Below are 11,721 nucleotides of genomic sequence, written 5' to 3' on the forward strand. Positions count from 1 at the left end.
ACCTTTTTCCTGTTTTCTGCTGCGACTCCTTGTAAGGCCTCCGGGCTGGACTTAGCAGCACCACATGCAATACTGGTCAGGCGAACACGGCATGAGTACAAAGCTCATGACCTTTCCGGCAGAGCGTTCAGGGAATATCTAATGCCGTTGGTGCTTTCAAGGTCAGGAGTTTGTAGGACCCCATGAGGACTCCCCATGTGCTCTCTGCAGAGCAAGGTGGGTCCTTTCTGAGAAGGAAACCACAAAATGTCCTGGGAAGTACCAAAGATCATTTAAAGAAGGTTAGAACAGGGGACACACTGGAGTGTAAGGCACCCATGGTCAAAGAGTTTGTGTGGCAGTTTTCCCTTTGATGTCCATGTGTCAGTCTCTGGATCATAACAGTCCAAGGAATCCAAGTCCTCAATGACATTGTCTGCAGTGAGACATCGTCCTCCTGTGACATACAGCTTGTTCTTGATGACTGTGGCCCCGTGATGCATTCGTCTGTCTTTCATGTCTGCACATTTAACAAACTTGTTGCCTTTTGTATCATAAGCAATTATTCTCCGTGTGTACCCTAAACGCAAAGCCAGAGGTGGAAGAGAGAGATGGGAATTAGAGCTTATGGCCAGCAGAAGGAATGATAATATATTTCCTGCCAGTCTTCAATAAAACCTATTATACTGGTACATAATTTGGCAGAATTAAGATATCTAAGCTGGGAAGTGTCACAAGAATGCCTGACTGCCTATCTTCCCTTCCTGTTTGTCCTCGCCCTGTCTCATAGCACCTTGGCAGCCAAGGCTCAATGAGCACCATAAAACCCATCAGATCAGGCAAGCAACCTGTCAAACACAGTTGGAACTTGCAGTTTTCTGCATGTGCCTTCAAACGTCCCAAAGTATTTCTTTTCACCTGGCAGACTCCTAGATCTTCACTCAGAAACCGATGGCACATAGGAAGGAAGCAACAATGCCTTGTTGGGTTGGAGTCGTAGCTGCCTACTGAATGGAGCTGGGTATTCAACAGCACAGTGGCACCTGTGCTCGCTCTGCTCCCAAAGTCCCCCACACCATGTCTGTGCTGCCCACCATACCAGTGACCCAATAGACTGCTTTTCCTCTGAGGAGTGATGTAATCTCACATCTGCTGAGAAGTAAGGGTGGTACCAGGCCCATTGCCCTGGAGCAATGAAGGCGTGGAAGCTTGGAACCCAGCAGTACCTTGCCGTGTATCCCTGTAGATAATCAAGAGTGCCCGTGGCAAACAAACTGTTTTGGGCTATGTTTTGCAGGCCTCGAAGCCATTTTCCCTAACAAAAATCAAGGCCTGTCTTGTTTAGGCCAACCCACTCCCCTTTGTTATGATGTGACCAGTCATGCAAAGAGGACCTGAAAAGCAATGATAGCTATTTTTAAGATAAAATGTTATTTTTGTGGGTTTTACTGTTGTTGATAAACTAAGAGTGTTTGGCCAATGTTTTGGCATGGAAGCTGGTAAATAAAATCTGACCATGGTGAATCTCTCTACTTTCAAGCAAAATGAAAGTTAACATGAATTTCTGTGGCTTTTGTTAGATAAATAAAAACTAAATTGAGAACTTAAGCTCAGCAGCAGCAGACTTGGGTCAATACAGGCTCTTCAAATTAATGCATTTGAAGATAAGAGAATTGAAAATACTGTATTTTGGGCACTGTGGTCTGAGGTCGGGGTAATCTGCCACACAGGAGCCCGATAGTCTTGGATCTTTTGACTCAGCTCTTCCCTGTTTTCACTGTAAGGGGTAGCAGTGGCCTCCTGCTGAGAGATGACACCACTTTTGAGTCCTGTGTGATTTGGGTTCAGTCCTCTACTCTGCTAAAGCTTCTCTATGTCTAATTTTTCCTTAAATAATCTAATGCATGCTTCTTCGTGCCAGTCTGTGGTCAGGGGAGCTGTATTAAGGACTGTAGAGTGCCAAACTACCAATGACATGTGATCCATCAAAGTGCCATGGGCAGAGGCTGATCCTCAGGTTGAAAAAGGCACTGAGAAGTTTCCCCTCTCAGAGTGTTTCATGCCCCTCTCAGGACATTTCACAATTACCTCCAGGAAGCAGCCACAGGAGTGATCGACTCCTCATAGCCCTGCAGCCCACCCATCCCAACAAGCCATCCATGGCCTTGTGCTAACCGTCCTCCCCACCCTTCCAAGAAGAGCCATCAGGGAGGGCCAGGCTGTGCGTCATCAGGGGAGGAGCATGACGCCCATGCCCTAGACTTCCTCCCTTCTTCTGCAGAGCAGAAACATTGGCTTTTCTCCGGTTTCCCCCCACCCAGGTCCTGCTACTTGGAGTAAGAAGGTGACTTGTGGAGAACTTGTCCCCACTTCCATGGCCATTAGACCCCATGAGAGATGTCTACCCCATGAGAGATGTGTATGGAGGGTGGACACACTCCTCCTTCCCTTCTCAAGCTCCATATGATTTTGAGGGAGTGCCTCAAGCAGGAGGGCTGCAAAATCCTGCGGGAGCTGGGCAGGGGGAGGTGGGAGGGATGGTGAAACAGAGCCCTTACCACCTACGATGATAATCTGTTCTCCAATCATGACAGCTGGTGCACAGACGTTCTTCACCACCCTGGTCTCCATCCGAAACCACGTATTCCTGGAGACATGGTAAACCTGACAAATAAATAAAGATACACATGCAGCTGTTTATGTTGCATTTTAACTGGCAATTGTAATTACAGAGGAACTTATGGTTTTTATTTTGTCCTAATGAATACAATCCTTTGGCTTGAACTGCTGGAAATCCAAGAATTTACCCACTCTTTTTTCCTAATATGTCCCCTTGGAAAGCATTCTCCAGGCTTGTCTGCTGAGGAGATGCTAGCACACGCACTAAGGCGGAGCATTTCTGCCATATGCAAGCTTCTCAGCTGTAAATCTTTGCATGGCCATTAAATTACTGTAAATCCTGGATAATGCTCTCCCAAAGTGCAAGCTGTTTAATTTCATTTTCCAGTTATTTTGCGTATTCCTGCCTTAGCCTTAGCAATTTCCTGAGCAAACAAACCTCAACTTCACCTAGGTCTGCTGGCAGCCACCGTGTTTGCCCAGCTGCTATATTTGTGCTGGTGGCTGGTATGCACTCAGACTGGCAAAGGGACTTGTTGATGGGACTTAGAGTGGTATCTAAGTCATCAATTTATGTGAGAAAAAGAGCTGTTGCCAGATGGTGATCATTCAGTCATCTGTAACTGGGAGACACAAACCTTTATGTCACGTCATCTGCTTCTTAATATAGCAAATATCTCCAGTACATCTCCCCACTAACTGATAAATACATTTCCTTCCCCTTGATAATCAAGTAGTGTTATTACCGTAAAGACGTATTGCTCATGTCCTGGCTGGTGTCTTAGCCTTTAATGATCCTTCTCAGCTAGAACACCTAAACCAGTGTAAAGCAGTCATGGGGAAAGTAACTCTACAATGTTGCTAAAGCATCAAATCAGATAAAAAAGGATTTAATGTATTTTTTCCTCCTAATAGAGTGTAACCGCTGAAAGCAGGCAAAGAGCCAGCAACATGTGGCAGGAGCCACATTTTTAACACAACTGTTTGTACGAAATAACTGTCAGTTTAAGTACTGGACCTTTGATGAGTGAGAATCTAATCGCTCTAATGATCACGAATCTTTGCTTTTGCTGCGAGCAAGCAGGTGTGTGGCTGAGATCCCAGCTCAGCTGCCAAGTGGAAAGCGCTGATTTCGGTGAGATTGGCTACAGGCATGAAGCCAGACAGGGGGGTCGGCCGCTGCCTGTCATAGCATCACCTGCAGCAGCCCTGGCCCCAGTGCCCATCAGTGGCAGAGCTGACTGACGCCCAAAGTAGTACCTTGGGGCTTGTGCCTGAAACACTCAAAGGGGAAGATGAAAGAGTTGCAATGCCCCTTGCAGACAAGACTTCCCTGAAGCTGTGTGCCAACTCATCCTGCTTCTTGCTGTAACAAAAAAGCTTTTTTTGGGGGGTTGGTGTCCTCAGGAAGATGATGAACTGCTGAATACCTTAGATCAAACTGCCTATGGCAAGCAGGTCTGACCATTACCTGGATCAGCCGGACGGGGTTTTGCATAATGTCTTCTCCCCCAAACAGGTAGACCCTCTGATCTTTGGCAGCAACAGCAGGGTGAAGGACAGCAACAGGCATGTTTGCCATGCTCTCACAGGTGTTGTAGACGCTATCATATCTTTCCACAGAATTCAGGATTTCCTGGTTTTTGCCAATTCCACCGAATGATAAAATATAATTTTTATATGCCAAGCTTCTGTGGGAGTAACGTGGAACTAACATGTGCTCAACCAACCTCCACTGATTGAGTTTGAGGGAGTAAATGTAAATATTATCACTGACCAGGCTTTTCTTATTGCTAACAGGCATCCCTCCAAGCACATAAATATTGCTGTGTAAGCTCACTGCAGAGGATTTGTACAGGCGCATGGGAAGTTTGGCCAGGCTTAGCCATTGGCTCGTCTTGTCATCATAGAGCAGGACATCCCTCGTCGTCTGCTGGCTGTCCTTCCTGCCGCCAATGATGATGAGGAACTCTTGGTTGGAGTACCTGCGAGGAACATGCAGCATGGGCTTGATGTCAGGTGCGTTGGTGCTGTACAAGGAAAACATATGTCTCCGGGCTGACTCAAGGATGCTCCTGCAAGTGGGTGAGGACTGAACAAGGGAGTCATTGGCAATGAAGTGGAAGAGGAAAGTTGGATGGACGTACTGAAGCCGGACCTTCTTGAACAACTCTTGGATGTAGCCTTGTCTTGCCTGGAGGTCATGCCGGATCCAGACCATCAGTGTCTCAAAGACCTGCTCCTCCTCCCCACAGAGCTCATCGTCCCCAAGGTAATCGATGAGCTCCAAGGGACAAAGATCCTTCAGGTCCTCAGAAGAGGCCACCTCAGGAAAGCATTTCAAAGCCATAGCCTTGGCTTTCTTATTCAGGCTTTGGCAGTTCAAGACCTTTGCCAGTCTGATCATGCTCAGACAGTTGTCAGGAGTCAGCTTGTCTTGGAGGTAGGCAGAGCAGGCCTCAAACAGCTTAGCGTACTGCAGCATGGAGGCCGTCTCCAACAGGAACAGAACATTCTCAGTGGATATAAGAATCTCACCTGTGTAAATGTAAAGGATAATCTGATCCAAAATCTCAGCATTGATGCCCTTCAGGACAACTTTAGCCTGGTGACTCTCTCTGAAATCATTACAGAACATCGCCTTGAAGTATGGACTGCTGGAAGCCAGCACGTTTCGGTGGCAGGGGATTTCAAAGCCCCCGGAGCAGAGGGTAACATCAGTCAGCATCCCGCTCTGCCGCAGAGCATTCAGCTGCCTCAACAGTTCAGAGGAGAAGTCCTGGTCTTTGAAGAGAAACTCCTCAGTGGATCCCTTTTCCATAGCAAAACAGGAGGGAGATGAATTTGGCACTTGGCAGAAAAATGCAAATTCTTAGCAGCTTTTATTGAAATATCCAGCTCCAAAGGAACAAATTGGGACTTTGATGTTCCTCTAAATATCCGTTCACTGTTATGCATAAAAATGGAACATGGGTTAATCACAGTGGGAAAATAATAAAGAAGCTAAAAGGTCGCTAAGACCCTTTAAAATTTTCATGAAGCTATCAGATAGGTTGCAGCTCTGAGGTCAGCACTGCCTGTGTCCCTGGCAAGAAGCAAAAGCACCGAAGTTATCTCACTGATTTGGGATGAAAGCTGGACAGCTGAAGCAATTGGTTTGTTCATTTTAATCACATTTAATAAATGCACTTAGGCATTTATTCACTATTTTAAAGTATTAGCAGTTTAGTAGCTTGCGTCTCTTTCCCCTAGAGTTAGTCACTCCCAAAGAATGTAAATCTGGCAGAGCTGAACTCTGCAGCAGGGCAAACCAAACCCTAGAGACTGGGAATCTGCATTAAAATGGTTATTTATTAACTCTGCTTAGCTGTGGTTTGGTTTTTTTTTTTTAATGTTAATCAGACACACAATGACTAAATTAAGTGCCAGGCAGAACAATATGATGAGTATCTATTGTCATGGCTAACTGCTCAACCTGCAGTGAAATGGTAGGGTAGAAATGTTTACCTTCTGTGGTCCTTCACTGCATGCACTTACTCTCTGTCGGTTATTCTCTGCTGAGATTTTCCATAGCTACAGCCTGGATAAAAACCTATAAACCCACAGGACGTTTCTTTCAGTAGGTAAGTGATTCATAGAGGGTGATTTCTGGATGTGTTTATTCTGAAGTCACTTTTGCCGCTCTCGGGAGCTGTGCGCAGGAGCGGCGAGGCAGTGGGGCATTGTATACATTCCAGCGCTAAGAATAGGCGCACACGGGCTTCTCGCTGTTATCACATGTGACGCCGCCGTTGCCTTTTGCAATGACCTGGCCGGTACTGAGCATGCTCGAGTGGTGTTTTCCTGGCAAATGCTTACATATAATAAATAGACACGGAGAGGAAAGTTCACTTATAAAAGTCCTGGCCGTCCGTTTGGAAACAGCGGCAGGACCCTGTCCTAAAGCGCCTGGGAACTCTAGAAGGCTGTAAACAGTCTGCAACACCTCGCATACGTAATGCACTGTCACTGTAGTTTCATGGAGAGAGAGGGAGAGAGAAGGGCTTCCAGGGACCCTGGTGGGATGGACCGTGTCTCCACCTTATGGAGAGATCTGGTGAGCATTGGCCCGTTGCAGTCTGGTGGGAAATGCTGGTGCACTGGGATCTCTGTGCCCAGGGCTGCCCCAAGGTGGGCAGGGAGAGCCCAGCTACCTCTGCTAAGCAGAGGGTGAAGTTCACTCTTGAAGCGGTTTATCGTTATGATGCTGCTTGATATTTCATACAGAAGATATCAGGTTGTGGCCTTTTATATAAGGATCTCAGCTCTCTGAAACCCTTAGCAAAGAACTTCTCAAGCAGGTGGCTTGAGGAAGCTCAGCATTACGGGTGGAAGGACTGGAGCTGATCGCTAAAGTGAGTGCAGTGAAACCAGAGTTCCAGGGTGGGAGGTCCCATGGTGGCACTTAGCTCCCCAGGGCAGACGCCTCAGTGGGGTCCCTAACTGCAGATGCCTGCACATGAACAAGATGTCTGAGTTCCTTTTGCAGCCAGGGAGGTCTAGTCAATACAACCAAGTCTGCCAAGTTATTCAGGTCACCAGTTAGTACCACCTATATTTGGGTAGGTGAACAGTCCTCCAGGCACTGCTAGGTCTCCACAGGTACTCAGCTGCCTCAGTCACGTGTAGGTGTCCACATTTAACACTCTCATGTAGGTATCTGTGATGCTGTGCCTAAATCCATCCCCAGGGCTGGGATCAGTTAGGTGCCTCGTGCCAGTGGAGGATACTCCATAACCCCAGCTGGCCCCCATCTGGGGTGTCCGGCAGCTCCAGTGTGATGTGTCCCAGCTCTGTGCCAATTTCCTGGGTGTTTCAAGAAACATGGCATTGGCTGCCCATGCCTGGGTAACCAGATTGGACCCCTCATCTGTGCTGAAATTCCTCCCTTTGTTCTGGGATGGGATTGAATCCAAAATGTTGTTTCTAAGCATCGCAGGGAAACACAAGGTTAAAGTAAAACTCCTTCTCATACTTTCAAAGCCAAAGCTCACGGGTGAGTCATGTCTGCGTCTAGTCACAGCAAGGCAGATGAGCGAAAATTGTTGGGAGCCACAGTGCCCTTATGTCAACTCCTGTGCTGTGCTGGTGTTTGCAGTCCTCCATATGTTCCTGCCCCCACGTCCCACAGCCCAGCAGATTGCAGGGATGGGGGCAGACTGTTCCTCTAAAAACAGCAGCTTTGCATCATGGGTCGTGCCGTATGTGGCCTTTCCCAGAGACTTTTCAATGCAGCATAACAACATGGTGAAATGCCTGAAGGCTAGACAAAACTCTGAAGGCCCAGACTCGTGTTAAAGACAGGGTGGAGTCGGGCTGGCATAGCTTTTTGGAGGCTGTGATATCTTCCCTTCCTGCACAATCTGAGTATTGTGTGCACACGGGTATGTGAGCAGCCAGGCGAGGTGAGGGAGGGGAAGGGCAGGAGCCACTGGACTTCACTCCTGTAGATGAGTCACTTTGAGGGTAAACGTGGCAATACGCAGCCTTTTTCCTCTCCTTGAGTAAAGACACGACCCGGAGGATGATGTTGGGACACTGGGGAAAATGTACCCTCCCCTCCCTACACTGCGCCGCCACTGCCTCACCAGCTGGCCATGATCTTGCTATAAATATTTAGAGTGGCATTAAAAACCCAAAGGAGAATTTCTCTCTCCTTGTCCAGAGAACATTAGCTACCCAAACAAAACGCCTTCTCGCTTTCTTTCTTGATCTGTATGTATATACTCTCATTGTGGTCCCTTTTGATGATTGATTTAGCTTTATATCTCTGTTCTGGCTCTAACTCTTTGCTGCCTGTTTAGTTCTGCCTCTTCCTGGCAGTATCTGTGGATTATTTTGTTAACCCTTAAAGAAACAAATGACGCTATCTGACTTCACTAATGACACTGTTTTATGGGGTCAGGGAAGGGTAGGTGGGATGTTCCTCTGCTTTAGATAATGAAAAATGTGGCATTTATTTAGAAGATCCCAGGCTCGAGGGCTTTGCATGATTATGCAAACTCCTGCTAACCCAGAGTACAGTGTGTGCTGTTCAAATAGCTTATTGCTCTCGGGGGGGTTGCTGCTCCCTGCTGAGTCCCCACACAGGTCCCTGCCAATTTGGGGCAAGGCTCCTGAGCAATGAAGCTCCTGCTGCCTGCTTTACAGCACTCTCTTCTTTCTTTCCCAGAGATTACAGTTTCAGACACATCCCCAACCAAGTGGTCACATCAGTACTGCTTAGTTAGGATATCCTTTGTAAATAAACTAGAAATAATTTTTCATGGCATATCCTAGAACAGTATGTCCTATATGGCCACTACTGCTGCAGCATGACCCCCTGTGAGAGGAAAGAGCTGTTTCTTCTGTGGGACGGTGTAAATTGTCTGAGAAACTCTGTTTCTGAATGAGTTCGTGAGGCAGGTTTCCTAGGTTGGCATGCTGTTGACCGAACCAGGCCTGAGCGGTCTTTTTTGAGAGGACAGGATATCACATTAACCACAGGAGTGGGATGTTGCACAGATAACCAGCTGGTCTGAACACCATATGCAAGTGGGAAAGTGGGCTCCTTCACACGTTATGTGACCTAGCAGCACTGTAGGACATGATGCTGCAGGTCCCCCATAGCCCTTGAGGGAGGCTGGAGCCATTGGGGGCTATAAAAAACAGTGACCCTCTGCAACTGCTGCTGTATGAACTCCATCAATGGCCAGTTCCTAGCAAATGGAAATGTCTACCAAAGAATGACCGCTTTGCTGCAATGCTGTATACTCACCCTGCTCCTTCTGCTCTCTCTCCTCAAGTGTTTGGGATTGCTTAGGTTTGGAATCAGGATGGTTGAACCTTTGATCTGACACAGAGCAGCTCTTCTTATGTTTTAGTGTAATGGGATGATGAAATGTCTGTTATCATGCACCACGCAACAAAGTGGAAAAAAGCTGTAATCTAATCAGCCAGCAGACAGGTGCACAGAGAAGATTGGTGATGTCAGACAACTTCTGAAACTCATACACTGATCCTATTACAATTCAGGTGAAAATGAACAAATATGGATAAGTAAAAAGGAGTATTCATTTGCAGAGACTTCACTGAGCTTATTCAGCGTTATGTGCACTGCCTCGATGATTACCAGCCCCCACAGTTATCAAGAGATAGATCATCCCTTTCCCCAAATTTGCACTCTAAATAGACAGGGGGACAAGAAAAAATATTCCTTATTATGGTCTTTATAAAACTGGGAGAGGGAACAAAACCCGGGATTAACATTCCTTACTGTAAAAAGAGACGATTACAGGGATCACATTTAATCAGATGCTATGAGTTGGAGAGGATGAGAAGATGCCCCAAGCAGCAGTGGTGGCTGGCTGGGTTGACAGCCTTCAGCCCAGGCTGGGAGAGCAGCCAGCACTGCCTGGGATGCTGTGTGCCCTGGCACTGTGGAGCTTGGTCAATGGTGCCTGACCAGGGTAAGATGGGCACGTGACACCCTTTTGCTTATTATAAGCTGGAGGGGAGATATGGGAGCAGAAAGGAAGACTAATACGTTGGGGAATTATTAGATTTATGTATCACATATGTACACACGCATGTAAACGTATATAATGACTATATGCATTGAAACAGCAAAGATATGTCTATACTAGCAAATTACTACCAAGCGAGAGCATGGATAGAGACCTTTCTACTCAACATGTTGCTTGTATCTCACCCAGCTGATAACACCAGGAGACCTAACTCCACATGTGATGCCTCGGCCAGACTTGTGAAGAAAATATTTCCCCACATCCAGCACCCGGTTTTGGACTCAGCCTGATAATCCCTGCTGAAGCAGCCTCTCCGAGTCCTGTCCATGCTCAGCCAGAGCCCCATGTGGATTTACTATTTGCTTCACTGGATTGGGATGACAAATGACAGATCTTTGACCCTGTCCTCTAGCTCCCTGGTTGACATCTCAGGTTCACTGAAGGCAATAAAACTCCCCAAGCTAGGAAGTAGCAGAGAAGACATTGAAAAGTAAACAGAATTGAGTGTGAATATGGGACATCGATGGACAATCATATGTGACAATAAGATTAAGTCCTTCCTGTTACTTCAAGCAACAGAAATACAATGACTATTCCACACGGCACTGCCAGGTGTGGTCTCCTGCTCATACCTGCTTCTCCGAGAGCCATGGAAGATTGGGTTGGGGAGCCCCTGGGAGCTCACCTAGTGCAAGCTCCTGCTCACAGCAGGGCTAACCTCAGAGTTAGATCAGGTTGCTCAGGGACTTGTCCGGTTGAATTTTTGAAATCTTGAAAGATTAAGATTTCACAACCTCTCTGGACAACCTGCTCCAGTCCTGAATCACTCTCCTGGTGAAGATTTTTTTCTGTATGTCCAACAGGAATTTCCTTTGTCCCAACTTGTGAATGCTGCCTCTTGCCCACAGAGAAGTCTGTTAACTTCCTTCTGCCGCTACTAATTGCCAACTATCTGGCCTTCTTCCTGTTCTTTAAGTCCAGATACCCTTATGATCCTGCTCTCTCATTCTTCTGTAACTATTGCATTACCCATTTTCTATTTAGCTGCTCAGCAAACATAGTTTCCCTGAGTACACTCTCACCACAGCTGTCATTCACATTGTTATGATAATCAATTTTAGTTTAAGACTTGATCGAACGTGGGTTTGGTTCAGATTTTGTAGGCAAGGTAACAGACTACATCTGTAGACACTGGTCTTGAAATCTGAACTTGAATTTTGAACCTCTGACCTAAACTTTTGTTATAGAGGCATAAGGACCAGTTTTACACTTACAGCATTGGAGGCACAGAGCAACTTCACAAGTGTCCTGCCATCACTGTATGTATTGTGTACAGATAGAGAGATATAACAGGTAATTCAATAATGACTTTGGCCCAGTATGTGTGGGTGTGAAGATGTGTGGGCTTCTGGCTTGGTTCCAGGCCAATCTCTAATTAAAGAGTGAAAGATTAAGATGAAAGCAATTGTACTCTTCTTTAGTCAGAATGACCTATTAGCATTAATTAAAACAGTCTTCAGGCAAAAATAAATTTGGCTGCCAAAGTTATGTGCTTCACATTAAATAAGGACACAGCTGG

At 46.5% G+C, this 11,721-nt stretch overlaps 1 protein-coding gene across 1 annotated transcript; it reads right to left on the reverse strand.

Moving 5' to 3' along the window:
* Positions 1-272: 272 nt before the first annotated feature.
* KLHL38 (kelch like family member 38) lies at positions 273-5,419 on the reverse strand. Its single transcript, XM_009950493.2, has 3 exons — positions 4,070-5,419; positions 2,538-2,643; positions 273-559 (listed from the first exon to the last, which is right to left on the reverse strand). Exons 1-3 carry the CDS (start codon positions 5,417-5,419, stop codon positions 273-275), a joined length of 1,743 nt encoding a protein of 580 aa, XP_009948795.1.
* Between the last annotated feature and the right edge of the window lie 6,302 nt (positions 5,420-11,721).

This window comes from Leptosomus discolor, chromosome 5 (assembly GCF_034619465.1).
Source record: "Leptosomus discolor isolate bLepDis1 chromosome 5, bLepDis1.hap2, whole genome shotgun sequence".
Lineage (NCBI taxonomy): Eukaryota > Metazoa > Chordata > Aves > Leptosomiformes > Leptosomidae > Leptosomus > Leptosomus discolor.

What these genes read in the sequence shown, in the direction of transcription:
- KLHL38 (XM_009950493.2), bottom strand. Translation starts at nt 5,419, where the DNA reads ATGGAAAAGGGATCCACTGAGGAGTTTCTCTTCAAAGACCAGGACTTC. An exon ending in ACCCCGTCCGGCTGATCCAG is followed by an intron (nt 2,644 to 4,069) that starts GTAATGGTCAGA and finishes TTTATTTGTCAG; the next exon opens with GTTTACCATGTCTCCAGGAA. An exon ending in ACAGATTATCATCGTAGGTG is followed by an intron (nt 560 to 2,537) that starts GTAAGGGCTCTG and finishes CTTTGCGTTTAG; the next exon opens with GGTACACACGGAGAATAATT.